This window comes from Sceloporus occidentalis, unplaced genomic scaffold (genome assembly GCF_023333645.1).
Source record: "Sceloporus occidentalis isolate IW3139 unplaced genomic scaffold, rSceOcc1.0.p SCAF_5, whole genome shotgun sequence".
Lineage (NCBI taxonomy): Eukaryota > Metazoa > Chordata > Lepidosauria > Squamata > Phrynosomatidae > Sceloporus > Sceloporus occidentalis.
Genome location: NW_028316985.1, coordinates 19,539,858 through 19,565,952, shown reverse-complemented (window position 1 = coordinate 19,565,952; position 26,095 = coordinate 19,539,858). Strand labels below are relative to the sequence as shown.

General features: G+C 40.6%; 1 protein-coding gene across 1 annotated transcript in view; it reads right to left on the bottom strand.

The window, feature by feature from the left end:
• The window catches only part of LOC149311730 (ninjurin-2-like), a 60,292-nt gene extending 34,551 nt beyond the window's left edge, over positions 1 to 25,741 (bottom strand). Inside the window, exon 1 of the mRNA XM_089527794.1 lies at positions 25,628 to 25,741. Within this exon, the coding sequence (XP_089383920.1) occupies positions 25,628 to 25,660 (33 nt within the window). The 5' untranslated portion in view covers positions 25,661 to 25,741. The remainder of the gene's footprint in view (positions 1 to 25,627) is intronic.
• Between the last annotated feature and the right edge of the window lie 354 nt (positions 25,742 to 26,095).

Sequence of the window (26,095 nt, the reverse complement as noted above, 5' to 3'; positions counted from 1 at the left end):
GGTTAGTCCCAACCAGAGCAGAGCCATTGAATCAATTGTTGAATAGTGAATCAATATGTAGGTAAATCTGATTCAGTGACTCTACACTAGCTGGGATTAACAAAAAGATTTAAGACCATGTGAAATGGCTGCCCTTGGGGAATTCTGGTTATGCAGCCATGAACTGAATACATCTGTTTCACAAGGGACAAAAAAGTACCATCATATGTATAAGAGTTGCCTGTAGGAATCTGGTCCATGCACTCTGTTATCCATTTTAAGAGCTCTTCATCTTCCTGATGAAATCCACCTTAAAGATGAAGGACCCTAAAAAGGATGCACATCCAGGGGTAGCTAGCTGTGTTAGCCATGTAGTGAAGTACAATAACAATAATCCTAAGAAGGATGAACAGAGATATTGAAGGCTGAACAAAAAATTCAGCTGGCACAGGCCACTTTAGTCTCCATCTATGGTTATCTACAAATGTTCATCTATTCACGTAAATGAGCATATGGACTTTTTATGCAAATCTGCATTCTCTTTTGCCCTCTTTTGGTGATGTAGTCCCTCTTTCTTGCCAAAGTATAGGCAGCTACCCTGTTTTCTGTGTCTGTGAAACTCAATAGAATACTAATGGCTATACAGTAGCGATGAAAAGAAAGTGCATACATTTTCTCATCGCTGAAGAGAAAGGGTGTCTAAACACACTGAGAGACCACATCAAAAAGTTATTAACAACCATAAAGACTTCAGACATTTACACAACACTGGGTGTTTCTGTGTAAAAGATTCTTTTTTGTGCTTCAAACTGTCTATTTTACACACAAAAAAACTGCACAACATTAAAATATTTTGTGCCAACCAAGATTTTGCTCAATGGTCTTGAAATGTGCAATATTTTTCAAAAAATGTATCCCTGCATGAGAGAACAAAACATGTGAAGGTTTAAATTCCTAAAGTACAGGAGTCCCATGTACAATGAATTCCTCCCTTCTCCCATGAGATCAGTTTAGGAACGAAAAACAAGAAGAGAGAATTCTGTATTTGAAAGGAGATGAGTAGTATGAAAAGACAAGATTTTGGACTGATGCCAGGAAGCCTGTGCCCCAAACAGGACAGAAAGAAAGAACAGATTACTTACTCATCTGATGAGTTGATTACTCTCTCTGGTTTACTATGAGACTTCCCTAGCAAAGGTATGGTAACAAATAAAGATCAACAAGGAAAAGGAGGAGATTTAATAAACGGAATTTGGTGGTGTTGTTTTTTTTTAAAAAAAACAAAGAGTATTGCAGCCAATTAAGTGCAGATATATTTCATTTCTTTTTAGCAAACAACATGTATGCCTTAAGCAGATTTTAGTGAATACTTAGGTCAAGAGTCACCATTTCTCCATTCCAAAGTTTCTTTTTGTCTCAGTCATAACTATTGTAATCTGGACTGGGACTGGTGACAGGGTCTTGATTTGAACATCTTTCCTTCTTATTCTATCCCATTCTTCTTCCTCTTCAGAGCCCACAACTGCTCACAATTATACTCAAAATTATAACATTAGAGAAAAATCATAGAGCAACAATTAAATGAGGACTGCCCCCTATAATACAGGCCACATGGCCTTTGGGCCTATGCTTCCTAGAGATGATGAGAGCAGTAGTCTGGAGGGAACTGGTTTGGGGAGGGGTGGTCTACAATGTTAAATCACAAACTGGAAAAGAGAAGTCTCGAAAATGAATATCAGATTTAAGTGAATTAGGGCTCCTCCAGTGGAGGCAAACATCTTGGGAGGATGCAGGGTTTTTTAAAAACCCAAATGATGTCTCTGTTGTCCTGTCCTATTTTCTGCCAGTTCCTACCCCAGCTGCAACATTTTATTGCCATGCTTGAATGGGTTTCTTTTTCATTCCAAGACATATTGGAACAATATGTTGATTTTCCTTCTCCTTTCTTTCTTTCCTTCTTTTTTAACAGGTTTTTAAAACAGTGCTATAATGAATCAGTGAAATGGCACTTCTGCACTATAACACTATTTTTTTTTATTCAGAGAGGATAAAATTTGCCCTTCAAACCACTTCAGCAAACCACACCCCAATTAAAAATTTTAAAAAAACCTTTGGAAGACTCCAAGTGCAAATCCAGGGGATCGCGGGAGAACAAGGGAGGGAGAGCCACTACATTTGATAGTCCTAATGAGAAATCTGCACTTAGGAGAAAAAGCTACTACAAGAACAAAATATGGAGAAACAGAATGGTTCCCAATTAACAAGAGGGTCAGGCAAGGCTGCATTTTATCACCCTAACTTGTTTGCAGGAAATATCATACAAAGAGCAGGTTTAGAATCAGTAGAAGGAGGAATGAAGATAGGAGGAATATCAACAATCTAAGTGCAGATGACCCAGACTACAAATAGAAAGCATAGACTTAGAACAATTACTAAACAAAAATAAAGAGGAAAGTTCAAAGGTAGGCCTACTGCTAAACATAAAGAAAACAAAAACAATGACCATGGAGGATTTACATAAATTCAGCCTAGATAGTGAGGAAATTGAAATAATTAAAGATTTCATGTACCTTGAATCAAACATTGATCAGAATGGTGACTGCAATCAAGAAATCAGAAGATTAGGAATAGGAAGAGCAGCTATGAAAGAACAAGACAAAATCTCAAATTGTAAAGCTATACGATCGAACATTAAAGTCAGAATTGTTCAGGCCATTGTATTCCCTATCCTCATGTACAGATGTGAGATTTGGACAGTGAAGAAAGTAGACAGAAAAAATATCAACACATTTGAATTGTGGTACTGGAGAAGAGTGCTAAGGATACAATGAATGGCCAAAAAGACAAATAAATGGGTCCTTGAGCAAATCAAGCCAGAATTCTCCCTGGAAGCCAGGAAGACTAAATTGAGGCTGTCATACTTCAGCCACATCATGAGAAGGCACGATTCATTAGAAAAGACAATGATGCTGGGGAAGATAGCAGAAAGAGAAGACAACCACATGCTGGATGGTTAGTCTCAGTCAGGGAGGTCACAGGCCTGAACCTGCAACATCTGGGTAGAAACACTGAGAACAGACAGTTATGGAGCTGTCTCATTCACAGGGTTGCCATGAGTCGAAGTTGACTGGATGGCAGATAACAACAACAACAACAACTGACCAAGCCAAAGGAGCTATGTGGTGAGAATGCATGCTTCTTTAGACCAATCTTACAGGGCCCTTAGATTGCCATCAATATACCTCCCAGAAATCTCTAGGAATGACAAACTGCAAGCTCAAAACATGATGCTTTCACTGGGATGTTGTTCATATCCTTCAGAGGAGGTACATTATGAATTAAACCATTTTAAGTGAATACAAAGAATCTTATTATCTTAATTTTGCCATTTTAGCACTCCCCTCCCCATCAAAAAAATCCATTGAATGGTGATTTAAGATTGTAAAACTATGTAATCAACACAAAATTAATCCTGCTGGAACTCAACCAAGTTTCCATCTTGCCTAGCATCCGGTTTGCAACAGTAGCCTGCCAAATCCCTTCCTTTCCTTTTTATATTTCCTGAAATTAATTCCTTTGCAAATGTTTGTCCCCCGCACCTGGTATTGAGAGAGATATGCCTCTAAATAATGAGTTCCACATTCCATCATCATGGCTAATAATAAAGCTTGAGGAAGTAAATTTTTGGACTACAATTCCCAGACTCTTCTAACCAGCACGGACATGAGCCATGCTGGTTGTGGTATTCTGGGAGATGTAGTCCAAAAAATTACTTGATCAAGCTCTGGCAACCATTGGTAAATCTAGTCTTCACACAGAGACGTAATATACAGTATGGCGATTTTAAATTCATATAATAGTTTGAAAAAACATTAATGAATGTTAATAGAATCATGCAGTTAGCTGTGTAAACTAAATATAAAATGATGACTCAGCCTTGCTGTTAAGCAAAATGCATATTTTCAGGGTCTTTTCAGTAGTGGCACTCCTGTTGGGAAATGCCCTTCCCAGAAAGGATCACCCAGGGCCTACTGTGGTCATTCTCCAGTTGCCTTTTGTTTTGTTTTTCTGGAAAATGCTGGGCTTGTGCTTAGGGGATCCTTGTCCTCAGCTGTCAGTCTGAATCTGGTTTATCCTCGCTCGCCCTTTCTTTCTGGATGTGGTTTATACTTTTTTTTTTATAGTTTATGGTCCTAACTTCTCGTGTTGTTTTTTTTTTAACAAACCAAACAATAAACAATAAAAGTTTGTGTGACAGGCATATTGAAAGAAGAAAAAAGCAGAGGACAAAAGAAAGGGTTAAGTTATGGGCAAAGAGAAATTGTAATCAATGTACTTTGCAATATTCTTGCCTTGGAGGTAGATCCTAATAACTGAGCATGGAACACGCTGTAGGGAAAGCTAAAGAAACCTGGCCCAAGCTGAAACCCTTGCTCCAAAAGCCCAGCTGCTACTGATGGCTAAAAGGAGGGAACACAACACAGAGAGAGAGGGTCCTTTACTCTATGTCTGAAAGCCTATGCTTGTTGTCATGGCTGCTCCAGCTGTGAGGAAGCTGCTGTGGAACCTGGAAACTTTAGTTTTTGGATTACTTTTCTCCAATCTTTGGCCTGTTACAGACAGGCCATAATAAAGCTGCTTCAAGTCACTTTGGAGGTATGGTATTTCAATGATGCATGCGTCCTAAGAGTCCAAAAACCACACCAAAGCTGCACTGCAGTCCTTAGGACTGGAGCGTGGCTTTGGTGCGGCTTTTGGAATCTTAGGACGCATGCATCATTGAAATACCATACCTCCAAAGTGACTCGAAGCAGCTTTATTTTGGCCTGTCTGTAACAGGCCTTTGATAGGTCTGGTGCAAAATCCAGAAAACAAAACAAAACAAAAAAATCAACAGACACCACCTCCTCATGCCCACCTGCACATGGTTTCTTGGAGAGTTTGCATTTGGAGCCATAAAGATATTTTGCCTTGATTCCTATTAAAAAATTGTCTTGTTCCACCACTCTCATTTATTCTTCTGCAATGGGTAAATTTGCTAGCCCTGGCTATCTGAAATGATGGTGATGTGGGCTATTTTCCAAATGTTTTGCCTAGAGTGGTTAGTAGAAAGTGATTCCTGAGCAATTTCTTTGACACGTGGCATTACCTCCGTCTAGTCTTGTGCATCTGCTATATTTGGTGTGCTAGGCTTCTTGAAAAGTTGACATTTTTGGCCATTCCCTCGCAATGCGTACAAAAAGATAGCTTCTGTGGAATTTTTGTGGCTTTTAGCATCTCTAGTCTTGTGGGGCAGGTAAATCTGGTGGGCATAATTGTTGTTGTTCCTCTACTCCCACTCAATCTCTGCTTCCAGATGGGCTAAGGACTTACTTTAAAAATAAAAGGTTAGATCCAGTCCAGTAATGGTCCTATCATGTATGGGGTACAATGCCTAGAATCTGGATTTCATCTAGTCAATCCTGTCATATTATTAGCCATGGATAACACCACCACTGGACCCACCATTCTGCAGAGAAGAAAAGGCACTAAAGAAAGTAAATTATAACTCACATTTTGGGATGAATGAAAAGGAAAGGAAAGAACAGAAGTTGAATCTACAGTTCTTTTTAAAACTCACTTATTCAGTGAGCCCTTCATATAAACTGTGGTTGGTTCCAGGCCCCCGCATGGATACCAAAGTCTGTGGATGCTCAAGTCAAGTTCCATTAAATACAATGACATAGTGAAATGGTGCCCCATATATATATAGAAATGGTGCCCCATGTGTGTGTGTGCGTGAGTGCATGCGTGCAAATTCAAGGTTTGTTTTTGGAATTTATATTTCTTTTTAATATTTTTCAACCATAATGGTTGAATCCATGGATATGGAGATCTGACTGTATTTTAGCATGACTTTTAATGGATATCAATCCACTGATGGATGTGACTGATACCCACAAAAGCTCATGCTAAATTATAAACCAGTCATAAAGGGGCTGCTAGGATTTTTGTTTTGTTTTTTCACCATCTTTTTTCCTTTTGGAACAACAGACTAGCAGGGCAACCTTTCATTTTCAAAAGGAAGCAGCACCTACCATTACTCCATCTCCTCCTCCTTTTCTGCCTTATTCAGGGAACCCCAAAGGAAAGAAGGAGGGAGGAGAGGAGTTGATCTTGATTCCAGGCAGGTTACAAATGTCTCCTTGCTGGCTCACATTCCTCTCAACGAATCCCTTCATCCCTTTTCTAATACCTCTGTGAGGGTAAGGTAGGGTTGCCATTCATCCCAGAAAACCTGGAAAACCCCAGATTGAAGAGATTAAAAGATGTCCTGGCCAACTCAGCAAGCTGAAGCAGTAAATTCCAGATTTTTCCTTCATCACAGGCTGATGGGAAGTCTAAAATGTGGCAATGGTGATGAAGGAAGAAACTGTGCAGGAAGACTTGCACTGACAGGAGCATCATCCCACCCTGCAGGCTCTGGTTGCTACTACACAAGGGTAGCATTGCCACCTTATTCTTCCATTTCCTCTCTCTTTCCCCTGATAGGCCAGAAGGTGAGAAAGGAAAGGAGGCAAGCAGAGATGGCCTTTTTGGGGTGATTGTGTCAGCAGCTGAAGCCTAGGACTAGGCTGCACTGTGGAACTTCGCTTCCAAACAGCCTCAAGAAAGTAAAGGAACTCAGGCTGCTTGGAAGCCTCCCTCTCTTCACAACAGCTAGTGGGGAAAAGAAGGAAAAAAGAGCTCTTAGCTTGGTACTGGTACTGAGGTTTAAATACAATGTTGGAAAAAGTGAAGTGATTAATGTGCCAAATTGCATAATCAGAATGCAAATTTATAATATACATAATTACAATAATTTGCAAATTAGATGCCCCGATATGAAGGACTGGAATATGGCAACCCTAGGGAAAGGGGACACCACTGAGCACATGCACTCCATTAAATCCCTTTCCACATAGTCATTTAATCACCAAATGCTTGTCTAAATACGTTCTTTACCTGCTCGCAGAAGGAAAGCAATGAGGTAGCCAGTCTAGTTTTCCATGACAGAGAGCTCTCAATTTGTCACGAGCAAAGGATAAAAACTGGCACCTTGAGTCAGGCAATTCTTGGCATACTTGGGCCCTCAATAGCTAATTGTGCTTTGAGCTCTTATAGGCTGCAACAGCCTGTTTCAACATCAAATGCACAAGCCTTCAGAAATATCTCACTTTCGTTAAACCAGTCCTCCTGAATGACATGTTGCACTACAACATCCATTGTCCCCAGTTAACATGGTATGGCTAGCAAATTATAAGTATGGTAGATGCAGTTGGAGGGCACCAAATTTGGTCAGGTTCCATTAAGCAGTCTAAGGAAAGTCCTTTTATAATTTCATTATATAATTGGAGCTGCTGAGGGGGCAAAAGTAGGCTTCATCAGAAAGAAAGGAGAAAACTTCTCCTTCATTAGCACATAAAAGGCTTGTTATTATTAATAATAAATCTCCACCTTTCAACATTCCTGTAAAGAGAAGAGACCTTGCGGGTCTGTTTATTTAGCAGAATCTTTCCTAATCTTTTCCTCTGCAATTGAACTTGGCAATATGCAATCTTGTTTTCATGGAACCTCCTCAGGAAGGTTAAAGCTATTAAAATATATTCTACAAGGGCTTCACCTCATATCACAACAGCTGCTTGAAAACTTCAAATGAAGATAGTAAACCACATTTGCTATTCTGTTGTCTACTTCTCTGTTTATGCACCCCTAATACCACATATTCTTACATGTGCTGGTCTTAATCCATCTTCCAGTACTTTGCAATGCACTTATTCAAACTCCTTGCAGACTTGATGTTTTTATGCTTCAAATCCTGTCCTGTACTACTCAAATGGGAGCCAGAGGCCCCTTCTCTCTTGGGCAAATTCTAGGTGGGATATTTACTTGCCAGGCAACTTGTACATCATACTCTGTTCATCCTGGGCTGCAGAACTTGGAGATATTACTTTTTTGGATTACAACTTCCAGAATCCCCCAGTCACTGGGACTCTCCACATTTTTCCAAGTTAGGCTCTACAAGGTTCTGCTACAAATGATCTTCATAAGAGGAAATATGATATGGAGCAGAATGCTTCTGCTACTCACATCATGAAAACTTAAACCTTTTGGACTACAGTTCACAACACAATACAACAGACTTGTTCATTATGACATAACTTTCCAATTGTTCTTAATCTTCAGTTCCAGTAAATCTTTGGTTGTTCCACATTTTCAACTGCTTTAAAAATGTCCCAGTCTCTCTTTCCCCATTAGTCCTCTGCTTACCTCAGTTGCTGCAAACTGTGGCGAGGTACAGACCGCCTCTGCTGGCGCCTTGTTTTGGTGTGTGAGGGAGCCGCAGCGGACAAACCACGCGCCTCCCTCACGCAGCAAAAAGAACCCACAAAAAGCAGGTTCTTTTTCTGGCGCACTTGTGACACCCGACTGCACCAATGGCGCATTCGCAACATCACAAGTGGGCCACGACATGCGGATGCTAAGCGTCCATTGCATCAAAATGGCGGCACCCATGTGTACAGGGCGCCACCATTTTAATGTACGGAATATGTGCTAGGGTTGTGGGGCATCTGTAAGCGATGCCCCAAGGCAACCCTAGCATGTATTCGTTACATGCTAAAAGGCCCGCCTGTCCAGGGTCTATGTTCAAAAGTAATTTGCACTTGGGTCAGCAGTGGAGGGAGAATCTTAGCCTTCCCAGCAGGCTCAGGCAAAAGCAAACTGTTGCTGTCTCTCCTAGCTTGTGTATCCTTCCTCATTAATATTTTCTGCCATCTTGATTACACTCTAATGTTGCTTGGCCTCATGTGTCCCAGTTTTTATCTGTGAAATGTTGGCAAGTATGTCATGGCCACTGATCATCCTGCCCGGGGTATCCTGGAACTGTCATCCAAAAAGGTAACTTTTCCATGCTCTGATTTAATGCAATGAGGAGTTTCAGACTGAGTCTGCTGATTTTCATTCACAGCTTAAAGAAAGTACCTATTTGTTTCCATCCACAGAGATTGTGTATGGAGAGATTTTCATACATACATCCTTCCTGTTATGAGGAGAAGCATTTTGACAGGATATAAAACACTCTCTGGGGTAAAAGTTAGAAATGTAAAGCAGTGCTCTTCTCTGCTTCCACAACAATGTGATTGTGTGTCTTTCTCTAGTCTTTCCATGCTGTCAGCTGCCATAGAGACACCTTTCCCTGCAGCTGGCCAAGTGGTGAAGTCAGCTGCTCCCAGCTGAGTCCAAAACACGCCTGTTTATACACGGTGAGAATGAGCCAGGAGGAAGAGCATGAAAGTGACCCATTCAAATGAAAGCTCTCCCCACCCAAAACATAAATACCTGAGCTCACCACCAAGCTGGCTCAGTTCCCTGCATTTCAGACACCCGCTCCATGAAGTGAAATGGCTCTCTAGCTTTGCTACCAGCATTGGCAAAACAATGTCCATAAAACCACTGAGCTCTTATCATCAAGGTAGGAATTAGAAGCCTCTTTCCAAAGTGATTGAATTTGGGTAAGGGCTAATTCTAAACTGTTGGGGCTCTGCTCTGAAATGTGTGAAAAAGGAAATAATATCAATGGGCACACCCACATAATTTCTTCTTGCACATTGGGGGGGGGGGGGGGACCACAAACACCCTGACAGGTTCAGTAATACATCTGGCCAGTGCTGAAAAAGTACTGCTGACAAAATATATCCATCAAAATAATTTTTGTCCAAATGCTTACAGGCTTTAACGTTTTTAAAAAGCCCTCCTCTGTTACTAGAGCACCAAGCGTCTCCAACCAGTGTTGTCCTGATATTTTGGACTGCAATGCCTATCATATTCAGCACATGTACCCAGTATCAGCTGAACTGATGTGTGTTGTAATTCAACATATCTGGAAGGCACTAGTTTGAGGAAGGCTGAAGGTATCTCATAATTGGGTTGTGGGTGCTTTTTTGTTGCCAGCCATCAGACAGATTTATTTGAGAAAGTCCTGTATAATCTCTATTACCTCTGCAAGAGAGTACTGTATTAGAATGAGGGTTTTTTCCTAGTTAAAATGTCAAGGCTTTCCTTTTTTTTAAAAAAAAATAAGAATGTCAGGCGATGGTGATGTACACAAGGACTAAATCCTCAAAGTTCATTTATCTGAACTTTAGCCCCATTCATTTCTGCTTAGAAAGGATGCTTAGCTCCATCTGATGTTGGCACTCTAATCTTAAACATTTGTCATTCCCCTCCACACACGTACATACCTAAGCACACCAACAACTTCATGCAGATGAAGGAGTTTCCCTGTCTTCTAGCAAAACCCTCTGCATATTTATTTTTGATTTAAGAGAACTAACCATTGCGGTATGTATACAGCAGTAATACATAACTTTCACAGCCAAATTCCTACTGCAAAATCCACTGTGGGTCACTCCCTGCTGTCATGCCAGCAGTGGTGAAACAAAATGCAACTTTATTTGAAAACAAGGCATGCAAGTAGTGTGAAGCTTGTTTTAAAGTAGAATCATGCTTCTGGGAGACTCCTGGAAGCATGATTCTGCTTTAAAACAGGGTACATGCACCCTAGGTGCCTTGTTTTTAAATGAATTTGTTTTTAGTTTTTCCAGCTGGGCAGCAGAGGTAAGGCAACATCAGATGGAATTAAGCATGCTTTCTAAGCAGAAATGAATGGGGCTAAAGTTCAGATAAATCAACTTTGAGGTCTACTAGGAAAGGAGTAATGAGTCACCTGTGGCTCGCCAGGTTCATGTTGATTACACTGACATTGTTACACCAGAGTAGTACACCATCAGGATTCCAGCTCTGTCATATGCCTTGCAACCTGGATGAAGCACTAAAATGGAAGCTTCTTGCTGTTGTTGTGTGCATTCAAGTTATGAAGTTATTAAGTCCATGGCAAACCTAAGGGGACCCTATCACAGTGTTGCTGTTTGGCAAATTTCTTCAGAGGGGTTTGCTGTTGCCATCCTCTGAGCCTGAGAGAGTGTGACTTGCCCAAGGTCACCCAGTGGATTTACATGGCTGAACTGAGATTCAAACCATGAACCCCAGAGTCATACTGTCAAACCACTACACTACATTGGCTCCACACGAGTAAAATCCAATGAAACTGGATTGCAGACTAGAGGATATAAAGAATATATGGTGATCTTCAGTCCCATTGATATTAAGGGGCCTCCAAAGGGCACTTCACTTTCTGTAGACTGCACCAAGTATCCAGCAGTTACTCTTATCCCTTAAGCTATGTGATAAGAATGATCTCCACATCAATGGGTACAGTCTATGGAAGGTAAAGTGTGCTTTGAGGCCCACTGCTACCAGTGAAACTGAAGTACTGGCCTTATCTGCTTTGCAATTTTTCCTGGGGATCAAGTTATTTGTTCTTTGGACTATCTCTTGAAACGTTTGCTTATAGAGGACACAGAGTTTCTTGACCTGTGCATTCTCTCAGTGACACCTCAAACTGAAGGCTAAAAGATTGGACACCTGTAGCAAAAGCAGAGAACCAACTGGGCTGGGATGGTCAGGAGAGTCTCAGAGATGTTGTGTTCCATCCCTGTTGTGTGTATGTAGTGCCGGTGTGTTTATTTTTCCTGCATCAGCTGACCTTGTTTTTCTGAACTGCCCCTTCGTTCATGGTCTCTCCACAACTGTGCTGACTCATAGCCTTTCTTCCCCTTTTTTTATTTTTGCAGAAAAGTGGTGCCACTCAATGCAAAGAAAGGACCCAGATATCACAATTCCTCATTCCCACAAATCATGTAGTGATGTCTCTTAAGCTGCATAGTATAAGCTTTCTTTCTCACTGCTAAGGGAGTGTTTCCTTTCTATGAAGACAGGCTGGACTCTACCATTATTATTATTATTATTATTATTATTATTTATATAGCTCTGTAGATTTGCACAGCGCTGTACATAAAAACAATAAATACATAAGAGTAAACCTGCCTTTGGCGTACAATCTAAGAGCTCATACCCTTCAGTATTTCACAGATGAAAAGCAGGACACCTGTGACCAAGCAACATCAGAATATGGTCAAGATGGCATTACTTGTTAATGATGAACATCACACAAGTTGGAGATCCTGCAGCAGTTTGCTTTTGCTTGAACCTACAGAGAAATGCAAGGTTCCACTCCCCTCCTCTCCCCACTGCTGGGTTAATTGAGTGCTAATTACTTTTGCATTTTGAACACAGTTTGCAGAAATAATTTTACTCATTTGAATGCATTTTATGATGTTGTATTAGTTTTAATTGGGAGTAAGGGGATCATGTTATCTTATTATGTTGTTTATAGTTGTTAGTTGCATTTTATGGTTGTTATCCGCCTTGATCCTTTGGGGAGAGGCGGGGTATAAATAAATATTTATAATTTATAATTGTTATAAATGATGTTAGCTGAGAACAAAGGGGGAAGGGGGGAAGAGGAGACAGAAACTGGGACAATTTAAAGGCTGATTCATTTGGAGTGTCCTCACCAAATTGGTACAGGTGGATGGTATGCAAAGCTTGGAAATGTTATGTTTTAGGACTATAACTCCCAGAATCCTCCAGAATTCTAGTAGCCGTAGTCCCTCCAAAATAACATTTCCATATTCTCATATCATCACATTTCAGAGAAAGGTTCTATATCCGTACTATGAACTATAAAGATGACATGCTCCATTCTGGAATTTCAGCCCCTCATGTCTGGACTAGAATGACCAGATTAATAAAATGGGAAGGTATCTTTAAGAAAGCAACAACAAAACCTGGGTCGAAGTGCTTCTTGAGTATCTGGTGTAGCTATGTTTGAACTGTGTATCTCTAAGGTCATAAAGTCTGACCTCTGCTCATACAGAAAAACCACGGCTGCAGCATCCTTGATAGGTCTCTGCTTCAAAATCTCTAACAAAGGACAGCTCTCCTTTTTCCAAACAGTCTCATTCATTGCTAAAAAAAACCACGCTCAAGAGCACCTGTTTCAGAGCTTAGCTTATATTTTTTAGCCTATGTTGTAAGTTATTTTATATTGCTTTGTTTTTTATGATTGGGATGTGGGTTAGAGTAGGGGATTATTTTTAAATGTATATTTTATGTTTATTGTATTTTACTGTTTTTCTCCTTGTAACCCACCTTGATTAGGTGGGCTATACTTAATTAAATATTATAATCACAAAGTAGTGGGCTTATTTCTAACACTGAGCCCAGAGAATGCTTTACATCCTGTCAAAGTGCTTGTCCTTATGACAGGAAGGATGTATGTGTGGGAAGTGCCCCCCCCCCCCCCCCGCAATGGTGCAACACTTCTCTCTATGTGTTGACAAAAATCTGCTTGCTACAAATAAGGAAAAAAAGCAAATTTTAAAAGTTTTGTCATTTTGATTACTTTTGCTACCATTATATATAATTAATTATCATACAATTATCAATTTGGATATATTAAATTTAAAACTACACTTTTTCCAGACAGATCTAAGTTTCAGTATTTTAAATTTTATTACAAAGAAAGCTACAAACTGCTTAAATTTAGGAACTCTTAGTCATAGACTGGAAGTCATGCATTATACCTGAAACATATCTGTTCATGTTTTATGCACAACAAATGTACTGTGGGTACATCCACTGGGGTTTGGTTCCAGCATCCCCTGTGGTTACCAAAATCTGTGGATGCTCAAGTCACATTAAATACAATGGAATAATAAAATGTTCTCCCTTATGTAAAATGGCAAATCAAGATTTGCTTTTTTGAATTTATATATTTATAAAATATTTTCAAGCTGTCCACATAGATACTTGAATCTATGGATTAAAAAAATCTGTGGCTATGGGGGGGGGGGGGCAACTATATTCATTTCATGGTCATGGCCACGTGGAGTTGCACAAGTGTAACCATTTCACATGGCTTAAATCCTGTTGTCACTCCCACCTAGAGTAGATCCATTGGACCATTAGATGTACCCAATAGCTAATTCAATAGTTTCACTTCACTTGGGACTAACCAAGAGGATTCCAGCCATGGAGCTGCATGTTCTTGGATGTGTAGATTTACACTAGGCAAGCAAGCACAATGTAGGATCATAAGCATAAATAAATAACTAGAACCTTGGAAACATTATTTTTATAGATGTCCCATAAGCCCTTGACCCTGGAGTATTCTGGGAGCTGGAATCCAAATAACAAGAATAACAACAACATCTCTACATTCTGCATGAGACACAATCCAAGTTCCAACAATGTCATACTTTGCTGAGCCAAATGACTGACCACAGTGGGCGCACACATCAACCGTGTCTGTGTGATGCAGTTGCTGCAGTGGCAGATAAATAACCCCAACTCAATCACTGGGCATCAGCAATAGCATTAGCACAATATACCACACTTAAAGCATCCATGCAGAATGTTTGGCAGCCCACCAACAGCATCCAAACTCAGATTTCAAACATTGTTAGCCAAGTTCATTGTTCTATCTAATCAAGCACTTTAACGGCTTAATAAGCAATTGGCTATAATTAACAACATTCAAGGAGAAGCCTGTTATGATTTTGAAGCATGGCAAGAATGGTTCCCCATCACCACCGCCACCCCCATCTCTGGCCGAGGAGATGGAAAGTTCACTCCAATGAACAAAAATAATAATCATCAAGTCCTGATGCTAACAGCACCAGTTTCAGGGGAGATCATTAATAAAGAGCAGCGGCTCCGGCTGGTACAAATGTAAGGATAAAACTAAATCTAGAGACAGATACCTAGAAATTAGAGCTATGGGACCGAGCAGCCAAAGTAGGAGTAGTGAATTACCAAGAAGAGAAATAAAATAAGTTAAAATGTGCCTGTCCTGAAAAAAAAACTTTATTGAATATCATCTGGGAATTCAGCACTCTAACCCAGTTTCATCTTGATTTTCTCACTTGTATATTTCTTACTGGTGATATGGAGGCAGGAACATTTGAATGTGGGAAGATCTGGTGAGGAAATTAAGGTTTAAATTAAAATATTTCAGTGAAAGGGTTACAGCAGGTTTGATATGGCCAGGCCTCTGCTGAAGGGAAGGGTAAACAAAATTAGAGTATTAATTGTCATTTTAAAAAATATACATGCTGTGACTATACTGGTTGGAAAGTAGCTATGAAAAGAAACAAAAAGTAGCTTTTGAAATAGTTTTTATATCTACCATCCATCCCAGAAATCTTGGTAACACATTTGTAAAATGGACTGATCAGGGCTTGCAAACACAGCCAGTCCTTCATATCCATGGATTCAAACATCCACGACTTGAAAATTTTTCAAAACTATATATAAATATCCAAAAGCAAACCTTGGTTTTGCCACTGTATTTAATGGGACTTGATGTGGATAAATCCTGTTAATGCAATGGGTTTTCTCTAATCAGGAATCACAGTAAGATTTAGACCTAAATATTAGAGGAAAAGGGGAAAGCAACAGGGAGTACTGTTTGGGAAACTCTCCATCTCTCTCCTTATCCACTTCCATCCTCAGATAAGACTTGTAGTGGGGATTTACCCACCAATATAATTAGCTTCTTCATTACACCAGCTCTCTGTTATCTAGCTATATAGTTGTATTTTCTCTGCATGTTCCAGTTTGCCCACCATAGACTTCCTCGATAGAACCCATTTTTTCTAAATTCAGCAAATCATCCCCACATCTCCAGGCCTCCTCTTTTGGGTATGGAAAGTCATGGAAAAATGTAGAAGATGCAGGAGAAATATCACAGTCTGCCAGCAGAGCAAAGATCAAATTAATAATGACTAGAAAACATTCCCCTCTTGGTGACACAGTGCATATTGTCACACTCCCAAGATCTCTAGCATCACCATGTTAGGCTATTAGAGGAATATTCTAAGGCTGTACAAGCTGTGACACTTAGATATTTTTTGTTCCATTTTTTATGTCATTGTTAACTTTACTAGATTATCTTGGCCAGGCTGGGTCGGGGGCCTAGACAGATTTCATACATACACTTGATATTTCCCCTCACATTTCTTTCATTTTCAGCATTTATAGACAACTCAAAGTAACCCTAATGGCATTTAGCTGTTTGCAGGATACCTCACAAATTCCAGGGCAAAGCAGAAAGGATAAGAATTCAGCCCACAAGCAATGTACAGGAACAACAACAAAAAAAGCCTTGTTATCATGGTAAATCTTTGGGCCCGCCTAACTGATTTTATCCAAGATGCTGCACATCTCTTACAGTTGTACTTTTTAAAATTGTTTTAACTGGCTTTAAATGATCTTGTTTTAATTGTAAAATATTTAATCTTTTAAAAATATGGTTATTCATGTTTTGAATTTATTTTACAGTGAACTGTCCTGATATCTTTGCATATAAGGTGAGATATAAATATTTTTAAAAATAAACAAAATAAAATAAATAGCTTTGCTGGTGGTATATGTTTGGTTAAAGATGTGCTCTTGCAGAGCATCTCATTGCTTTTTATTGTCCTAATTAAACTGAGATATTCTATCATACAAATAAAGGCATCCTGAACAATACTGAAAGAACCCATTTCTCACCACCCAAAGTATTTACCACCAGGAAATAAGTTTATGAGATTAATCACTCCCAAATTAGTTGGGCAAGGCAAAGTTGGATTGCTGGCTGTTTCTTTCTTATCTCTCCGTGTCTGGTTTTTTTTATATACCTATATATATATATAGTACATAAGGTGCTGTAAACCTAAAAAGGTTTGTTTGCTAGTTGGTTTCTTTGTCAACCCTGTGTTAAGTTCTTTCAGAAAAATGAGACTGAGTTGCTTATCACATTAGTCAGTTGTTTCAGTTGTGTCCGTTGAAAACCACTTCTCCTGTGCTTGGAAAGGTAATGGCAGTGTCTTCTTTCATTCCATCACTGCATTTGCTCATAAATGATTTTAGTTCCTGCACTTCCTTTTGTGCACTTAAAATACTATAATACCCTGTGCACCACTTGTTTGTTCAAGCTCCTGCTTCATGGTTTGTTGTTTTAATTGGGGGGGGGGGGGGGATGCAATTGTATAATTAAGTAGCCATGCTAGTATGGAACCACTCTCACTTCCCACCCCAACCAGGATGACAAACATATGCCATGCCATTTCCACCATTTTTTCTATGCATGCCTTGTGAACCAACACTTGCCCAGTTCTGCTTTTGTATATTTACTCTTCATCCCCCCCGAACCCCATAATTTCTCTGTGCATTAATTCTTAATAGGATTAAAATGGGCCCTTCCTATCCACTGAGGTTTGGTTCCAGGACCTCCCATCAATACCAAAATCCATGGATGCTCAAGTCCCAAGAAATACAGTGGCATAGAAAAAGGGTGTCCCTTATAAAAAATGGCAAAATCAAAATTTGCTTTTTGGAATGTATATTTTCAACCCATGGATATTTGAATCCATGGATAAAAAAAAACACCCGTGAATAAGGAGGACTGGCTGTACATTGGAATTGTGCTTTTGTGCTTCTCCCCTTATTAATGTTTTTTTAAAAAAATATAAAATAAAAAATTCTGCCTGTGAGTTTCCCTGCTAGAGATCCCTGGGGAATCCCCAAGAGAAGAGCAGTGAAACCACACCCACATCATGCCCACTCTGCTCCCAACAGCGGGACAGAAAGTCATTAATGGATTATTTCCAATGGGAAAAGAATCAATTTCTAAATGACCCAACAGTGGTGCACAGCACAGTACAGCACCGAGCGAGCCATGATATCACACAAACAGCTCCAGGCAAAGATGGTGCTAACACAATGCAGTCTCAGTATATCATGCCATGTGGTAAGCTTCTTATTGCCAAGTATGTGTGTACGGGATGGCAAACTTGTCATCCTATGCATGTTTGCTCAAAAATAAGTGACCCATTGTGTTCAGTGGGACTTGTTTCCATGTCAATTAGTCTGCAAAGGACTGCAGTCTTAAAATCTACTGGGTGAAGGGAATTCAGTTGAAATCCCCCCTCTGCACCCACTGGCTGCTTTTATGGCAACAAAAAATCAGACATCTGCTTATGGCTCTCAAATGTGTCACATATAGCTTACTTTTGCCTGAAAGTGCAGAGCTTGGGAAAGTTCCTTTTTTGCCTGTAACTCCCAGAATGCACAGTTAGTATATGAGAGTTTGGAGGTTGTAGTCTTTAAAGATAACTTTTCTGAGTCCATTCTGCTTAAATCTGCTGGCACAGAGGCATGCCTTGGTCTGTGACCTCAAATAGTCACATTTCTAGGAAAATCACGAAATGAGGGCAAAGGATGCTGCTGCACTAGAAAGCATGTATGGATCAGCTGCTCCCCCAAAAGCACACAAATGTGCTTTCAAAGCAAACATTTTGTAACCACTTTGAAACCACACATTTAATGCCACAGAAGCAGAGAAACAGAAGTCTCATTCTTCAATCAGTAAACACAACTTACTACTCTGTTGTCAGGACAGCAAGGGGTGGGGGAATGGCTTATCTATGCAGATTTTTCTATTCCAAATAAATCCCCTATGAAACCCTGGGAAAGTCGTACACTAAACTGTGTTGTTAATTTAAAATTCTTCGGTACCAAGAGCCACTGAATTTCGTGGCTAATATAACTTGTGCCGTTTAATCTAGCCTCCCTGTGTGTGTACACACACACACACGATTATTTTGCATGGTTGATTGCTAGTCCTGAGATAAAGGCAAAAAAGCTACCCAAGGCTTTGAAACCTAAACTCTACCATTTGAAAACCCCACAAGCAACAACGCAACCAGTAACTTCTGAAATGGATGGTGCACTTCTATAAATAGAAGTAAGCTCTACTGAATTCAGTTGGACTTACTCCTAAATGTGTTGGTAAATTACAATAGTCATAATTAAGCTTATCTTTACAGCCTTAAGAACAGAATTAAGAATTATAAAGTCTGCAGGGCGCTACAGTCTGAACATATTTCCAGTTTATTTATGTATCTTTATTTATTCATAGATTTCTAATCCACCTTTCATTTAAATCACAAAACTTGAAGTGGCTTACAAATTAACATTTTGCTCTTCCATACTGCAGAATTGTGTAGACTAGATGCCAAAGATTTGCTCTGGGGAACTAAAAAGAAGTTAATACTACCCAAAGAGGAAGGAAGTTAATACTACCCTTGAGAGGGACTACATCTTGTATCAGTTGTGAGAACTAAGGGATTGCACATGTATCTGACATGTGTATATATACATACACATTAACACAAAGTGAACAGGAAACCAAGATGGAGGAATTTAAATCTGAGATTCCAGACTTGTGTCTGTGTGCAAGAAAAGCTGTGTCAGAAACTGAGAGATATAGAAAGGGTCTGCCATTCCACAGCCATTTTTATTTTCCTTTTTGTCACCCTTGGTAGCAGTGAGAAAACATGTGTGATCACCCCAGCCTCAGAAAAGGCACAGGGAGTGATCAGTGGCTTCATGAAGCACCAGGGTAGGATGTTGTAGACCCTCTGAAGTCACATTTTTATACCAAAACCCTTCCACCATACTCTAGATATGTTGCTTTCCCCCTGGAATACAAGGGAGACCACCATCAAAACCCGATTCCATGCTCATATCCAAGCACCACCAGGACAGAAACACTATGTGGAGAACTGGGTTGTCAGAGTGAGAACTGGAGAAATCTCCAGTACATTTAGAGGTTGTATAAAGAGGCATATTATAAAAAGACATGGTTCATATAAATGACAATGTCCTTGCAAGTTAAGCAGGGTCAACTCTCGTTGGTACTTGGATGAGAGACTACCGATAAATACCAGGTGCTTTAGGCTATGCACCAGGGGAAGGAACTGGCAGAATCACCTCTGGGTATTCCTATACTAAGGAAATACTATGAAATTCATGGAGTCACCATAAGTAAACAGACGACTTGAAGGTGCACACACGCATATGCTCACATACACATGGTGGAAGGCAATGGGAAAACAGGAAGACCTCATTACCAGTGGATAGAGTCAAATAAGAAGCCGCAGCCCTGATTTTGCAACACCTGAGCAGGGTTGTTGATATCAAGATGACTTGAAGGTCTCTCATTCATAAGGTCACCATATCAGTGTGGACTTGATGGCATTTAACAACAGGGGGCAATTTCAGCAGATGTTGCATGATAAGCAACACCTGCTGAAATTCCCCCTTCTACACAACCATTAAAGATACAGGAACCATCTCTAGTTTTCAGTCTGGCAATCCCAGACTAGCAAAGCATGATGATCCAATGCAAGATTAGCAGTTTTAGTGACGCTAATTTTACAGCACTGAGAGGCCCCATACCATTCTATTTCAGAATGACTCTAACTGTATCCTTTAAAGATAAATACAAATGAATGCATACATTATCAGCCACAAACTGCATCCAGACCCACCTGTATTAATCCAAAAGCATGCAGTATTTTCTGAACAGTTAGTGAAAACAAATTTCAGTTCAGCTATCATGCATACAAACTAGCCTCTTTTTGGTTATTTCAAAGATGATATTTATGGTATGTACTTATAGTAAGACAGGTACTTAAATAATTAATTATATTTCATACTTCCTAGAACTGATGACTCCAATTTGTTCACAGGAGGAATAGCAAATTAAAAACAAAATAATAAGTTACAAACAGTGAGTGACGCTATTAACTCTACACTGTAGCAGTATTGTATCATCACACAGATGTACACGCATCCCAAAGACACTCCATTTCTTGAATGCAAACTAAAAAACATTAACAAATGGAGCAATAAGGGTTGGGAAATCAGAACTGGTTACACTGCTGATTTGGGATTGAAAAGTATACAGTGGGCCCTTGGTTTCCACTGCAGTTTGGTTCCAGGACACCCATGGATACCAAAATGTGTGGATGCTCAAGTCCCATTAAATACAATGGCATACTAAAATGGTACCCCTTCTATAAAATGGCAAAATCAAGGTTTGCCTCTCAGAATTTATATTTTTAGAAAGTATTTTCAAGCCATAGATGCTTGAATCCGTGTATAAAAAGGTCATGGATAAGGAGGGCTGACTGTACTTTGTTCAGTATGAGAATTATTAATAAACTAAGTATTGTATAATTAACCTCAGATTGCAAAAGCCCTGCAAATACCTCTTTTTCTCCCCCCCCCCCCTTAGAAATATCAAGTTTTCAGTAATGCTATAGGGCCTCAACATGCATTAGTTGAGGACCTAACTTATAGGTCTCAACATGCATTAGTCTAGCTCTGTTACTTATTAAAATCCTGAAATTCATCAGCCATAGGCTGGCGCAAAATATACACACACACTGTGCACTGAAATGCAACCAGAAGAAAAGCGCTGGGTTGGCGCTTTTAACATGGCATAAATTCATGTAGTCCTTCAACACAGAAATCCCAGCTCTGGTTACATGAACCCCATGTTTGTCCATTTCAGCAATATAATATAGTTCCTTTCTCTGGTGCATAGCCAAAAGCATAGCCTAGATCTGACATTGGCGTGGTACAGACAGCAGAAAAGGGGTGGTCCACAGCCGCCCCTTTTCTTGCCGGGTTGGTGGCAGGGCAGCCTCACCGGCAGCCCCTGCGCTCCAACCTGGCACTTTTCCAGGCCATGGAAAAGCAGCAAAATGCTGCTTCCCCGTGGCCTGGAAAAGGGGTGTCCTTGGGGCTTCATGCGCCAGGACACCCCGACAGCTGCATACAGAGAAGAAAGGGGCCACTCGGCCCCTTTCTCCCTGGCGCCATTCCCGCAGCCATTTTGTGGCTGCAGGAACGAGGTATGCACCAGAGGGAGCTCCATTTTGGAGCTTCTTCTCACACCGCAGCTAGGCCGCCATAAGCGGCCTCGGGCAGCGCGAACATGTCACACCTGTGCCACACCATTTGGACGCAGCATGGCTGTGATGTCATAACGTCGGTGCCCATGTCCACAGGTCGCCGTCATTATCGTGCAGTTGCATGGCGCCAGCACACTGCATTGGGCCCATTTGTACCGGGCCTATATTTCAGAATATGCAATTTCGAAGGGAAAAGGAAATGAATTTTGCACATGCATACTCAGCCTGATTTCCAAAAGCATTATTTTGTAGCAGTCAGACAACAACATCAGTTCCGGTTAAGTATCCCTTACCCAGAATCTGAAATCCAAAATACTCCAAAATTGTCCACATGGGTGACTCAGATAGTGAACACTTTTACTTTCTAATGGTTCTAGGTACACAAACTTTGTTTCATGCACAAAATTATTAAAGACATTGTGCATAAAATTACGTTGAGGCTGCACGTATAATATATATATGAAACATAAATGAATTTCATGTTTAGACTTAGGTCCCATTTCCAAGATATCTCATTATGTATATGCAAATATTCCAAAATCCACCCCTCCCCCCCAAAAAAAAATCTGATTACACTTCTGGTTCCAAACATTTCAGATAAGGGAGATTCAACCTGTATTTTAAAATGTTTTACATTCATTTCCTGTCAGATGTTCCTCATAATAATCCTTGATGTTGGTCTCTGCTGTATTTATTCAAAACACACAGATGGGCCAATGTGAGCAGGCACATAGATAGGAATTTATACAAATTAAACTTTCCTGACTTGGTTGCAGTGAAAGTAAGCAATGGCTGGTTTTCTTCTCTTCCTTAGGGAGAAGTGGCAAACCTCTCTCTTCTGGTTCTTAATTTGCTGTACGAAGTGGCTTAGACGCAGAAGCGTGGTTTCCACCACTCTTCAGTTTATATTTCTTAGCTCTGTTTCCTCTGTTAACATTTCCCAATTTAGTACTTCTTTCCCTTCCAGTTGGGGGCTAATCAGAGCTTAGGAAAGTCATCACTGTGGCTAGTAAAGCTGAGCATTTGTCTTTCCTGCTTGAACTAGGGCAGTGGTTCTCAAACTGTGGACCAAGACCCTGAGGGACACAAGAGTTGCTCAAGAGTGTGTGTGCCAAACTTGGAGGCTCTGATACTTTTTCCTCCACTTCCCAAACTATCCTGGAGCAAAAGAGAAAGGCAAGGAGAGCACTTGGAACAGCCTCCTCTGCCTAAAGGAGTTGAATGAGGAGGAGGAAAGCAAGGAAACTAACTAGATTATGGCCTCTTGTGAGGCCCATCCTGAACCACCACTTCTTCCCCCACCTGTCCTGTCACTGATCCAGTTCTCAGGAAAAGATGCTGCTCAGCCTCAGCCAATGCACCCACTCTGCCCAGTGCCCCCTAAACACACAGTGGCCAAAGGAGAGCCAGCATCTGTGATGGCTCCCAGAGATTGAGGAAACTGGTGGCACATCTTGCTTGGGGCCACTGCCATCACCTGACTTTGGATGGACCCCCTCCAAGGCAAAAGAGAAGCACCCTCAGTGGCTCCACTCCAAAATGAATGGATTTTCTTGGCAAGATATATTCTGAGGTTTGCTGTTGCTTTCTTGTAAGGTTAAGAAAGTGTAACTTACTTTCAGTGGCCAAGCAGGGATGGAAACCCTGGTAGTCAAGGAAAGAGGGAAACAACAAATGATATCTACAAATGATTGGAATAACTGCAACAGGGACGTGTTTCATTCACAAAACGTATACATCTATATTAACAATATCGAGTCTCAATAGTCACAAACAAACAACAGTATGCACATGAAAAACACTGTGTTGTATCCTTGTGAATGTCAATAGCGATCCAAGTCCATGAAATAAATATATACAGTGTTGGCAGTAAAATTATTCTACTGCTACAACAATAGAATCCAGTCAAAAGTCTGGGGAAAAGATCATTGATGGTACTTGCAGCAAAGTAGCATAAAGATGTAACATGTGGTTTTAAAGCTGTGGATGGTTTGAATCCATGGATAAAAAAATCAGTGGATATGGAGGGCCATATATAGCAGCCAGCTCTAGTGTAACCAAGTCTATCTCATCTCCTTCCCAATCCTTGGATGGATTTCTAGAGATAAACAGTATTTTTCATTTTAAGTTACTACAGTTGGCCCTTAGTATTCAGGAGGGTGTTTCCATTCTGGACACACACACACACACACACACACACACACACACACACGTATGGATGCAAAAAAACGCAGAATCTCAAGTCCTGTGGTTTTCAGTGGCCATGTACATGTGCGTGGTTGCTTTGCTACAGCAGCATACATGCATGGCCGTTAGGGGTAATGGGGCTTGCTGTCCACAGATGCTTAAATCCATCTACAGTTGGGGTGGGTGGGCTCTACAAGCTTCCAAAGTAAGTACTCCTGTTTTTGGCATAAGCTTACATTGTATTAATCTGTTGGACACTGTTGCCAAATTGTAACATTATATACCTCACTGAAGCAGTTATCAATACCAAAAGCAGAATCAACAACTTTGACAATACTGCCGAATTATTGATGGTTCAATGTTGTTTGTGCTTTTTCCTGCCAGGAAAGAAAAAGGCTAGTTCTATCAATGTTCATTTTCCATATGCCAAATTTCCCTAACCTGGCACCTCCCAAATGTTTGGGCTATAATTCCCATCATCCACAGCCAGTACGACCATGGGATGATGAGGGCTGTAGTCCTCTACTGGAAGGTTGCTGGGTTTGTGAGGGCTCTCATATCTATTACCCCCAAAAGAAAACATAGATAGATGTTTCCTGAGACACCAAAAATATACTTTATCAATTTTAGTAACTTGGTATGTTTTTGCCCAGTATGTATTCTGGAGTCTTCCTTAAGGAAGTAAAATTCTGCCAAGGTATCTAAGCAGTATTTTTTAAATGACTTCAGATCTCTTCTCTCTACATATACTACCTCGACATCTGTCAATAGTCTTGCTGTGGTGTAACCTCATCCTCCCACAAAAACGTATAACTCTTAAATTAAACATTTTTTTTCTTTTAATGGATTCTTTTCCAACCTAACCTTTAGGGTAGGCTTTTTAAAAATAAAAAATCAGTCCATCTGCAATAAGTTCACCTTTCAAGAAGCACCAAACTCTAGGAAGCACCACTCCTCAGCAAACAAACAGTGAGGAGCAGAATTGTAGGAGCCTGAAAAGACTGGATTGATTGGTTTTGTTTCTCTAGGAACCCCAGGTAGGAACTTGTGTCTTCTGGTCTCTCGCTGAGCATTGGAAGTGTTTATTTCTTTCTCCTCATGCCTCAGAGATGGGAATGTTTTCTAATCAAGCACAGAAGAGTTTTGTGAGGAAGGGCAGAGACAGACTAGCGTGTTCCAGCTTGTAAAAGAGGCACTTCTCTTCAGAAAAGTTATTTCCAAGAACGCATGCACAGGGCAACACCCCTTCTCTTCACTATCAAAAGAAGCTAAACAGCTCCTTGATGAGACTATTAGAAAGTGGTGTCATGAGGTCAGGACTCAGAGGAGGCACATTCAGGGCCCAGTTCAAGGAGAATGAGCAGCAGGCTTGCTGAGCACACCAAGGCTGACCCACTGCATTTTGATATATGTCACCACCTAAAAACACCACCACCATGTAAGACAGTCAGGCATCCCTCAGTTGTCTAACTGCCCCCTGAGAGGGCAGTGGGGTCCCTGTGATCAGAACTGACTCCAATGATGGAGCAAAAGGAGTGAGAAAAAACTTTAGAAAGAGTAAACCAGAAGAAATAAAGTCAAAAGTGTCTGATGGACTACTAGGCTGTAGTTCCTTATCCTTTGCCACTCCATCCCACCCCCCCTTTGTATGACTAGAAAGGACTCACGTGAAGGTTGATCATTTCTCCTTCTGATCCCATCCTTTGGCTTCCCAGGTTTTCTTTTCAGTCCTCTTGAGCCCGCACAAGAGATCAAGTCTCTGCCGCTTTCTGGATTCTCCAGTGTTTTTCCCAGGTGGGAGGGAAAACACAGCTGCTGGAACAGACCTGCTATTCATCTGTGTGATGTGGGACTCTTGCCTTGGCATCAACTTAGAGGGTGGGGGATGCGAAGAGAAGGGGTGGCAGTGATGGTGGTGAAAGCCATGGCACGCAAATTCTTTATTGTCTCTAGGAGGCTGAATAGCCCTCCTGTCATGTTAACCATGACCAAATGTCTCCATAGCTTCTGGATCCAGCTGAGCTCTGTGAGGTCACTTGGGCTGCAATTTCGTAATGAGTGCCGTGTACCAGGAGACTCATGGCACAGCACAACATGCAAGATTTGGGGGCAGAGCCCTGTGAATGCAGGCTATA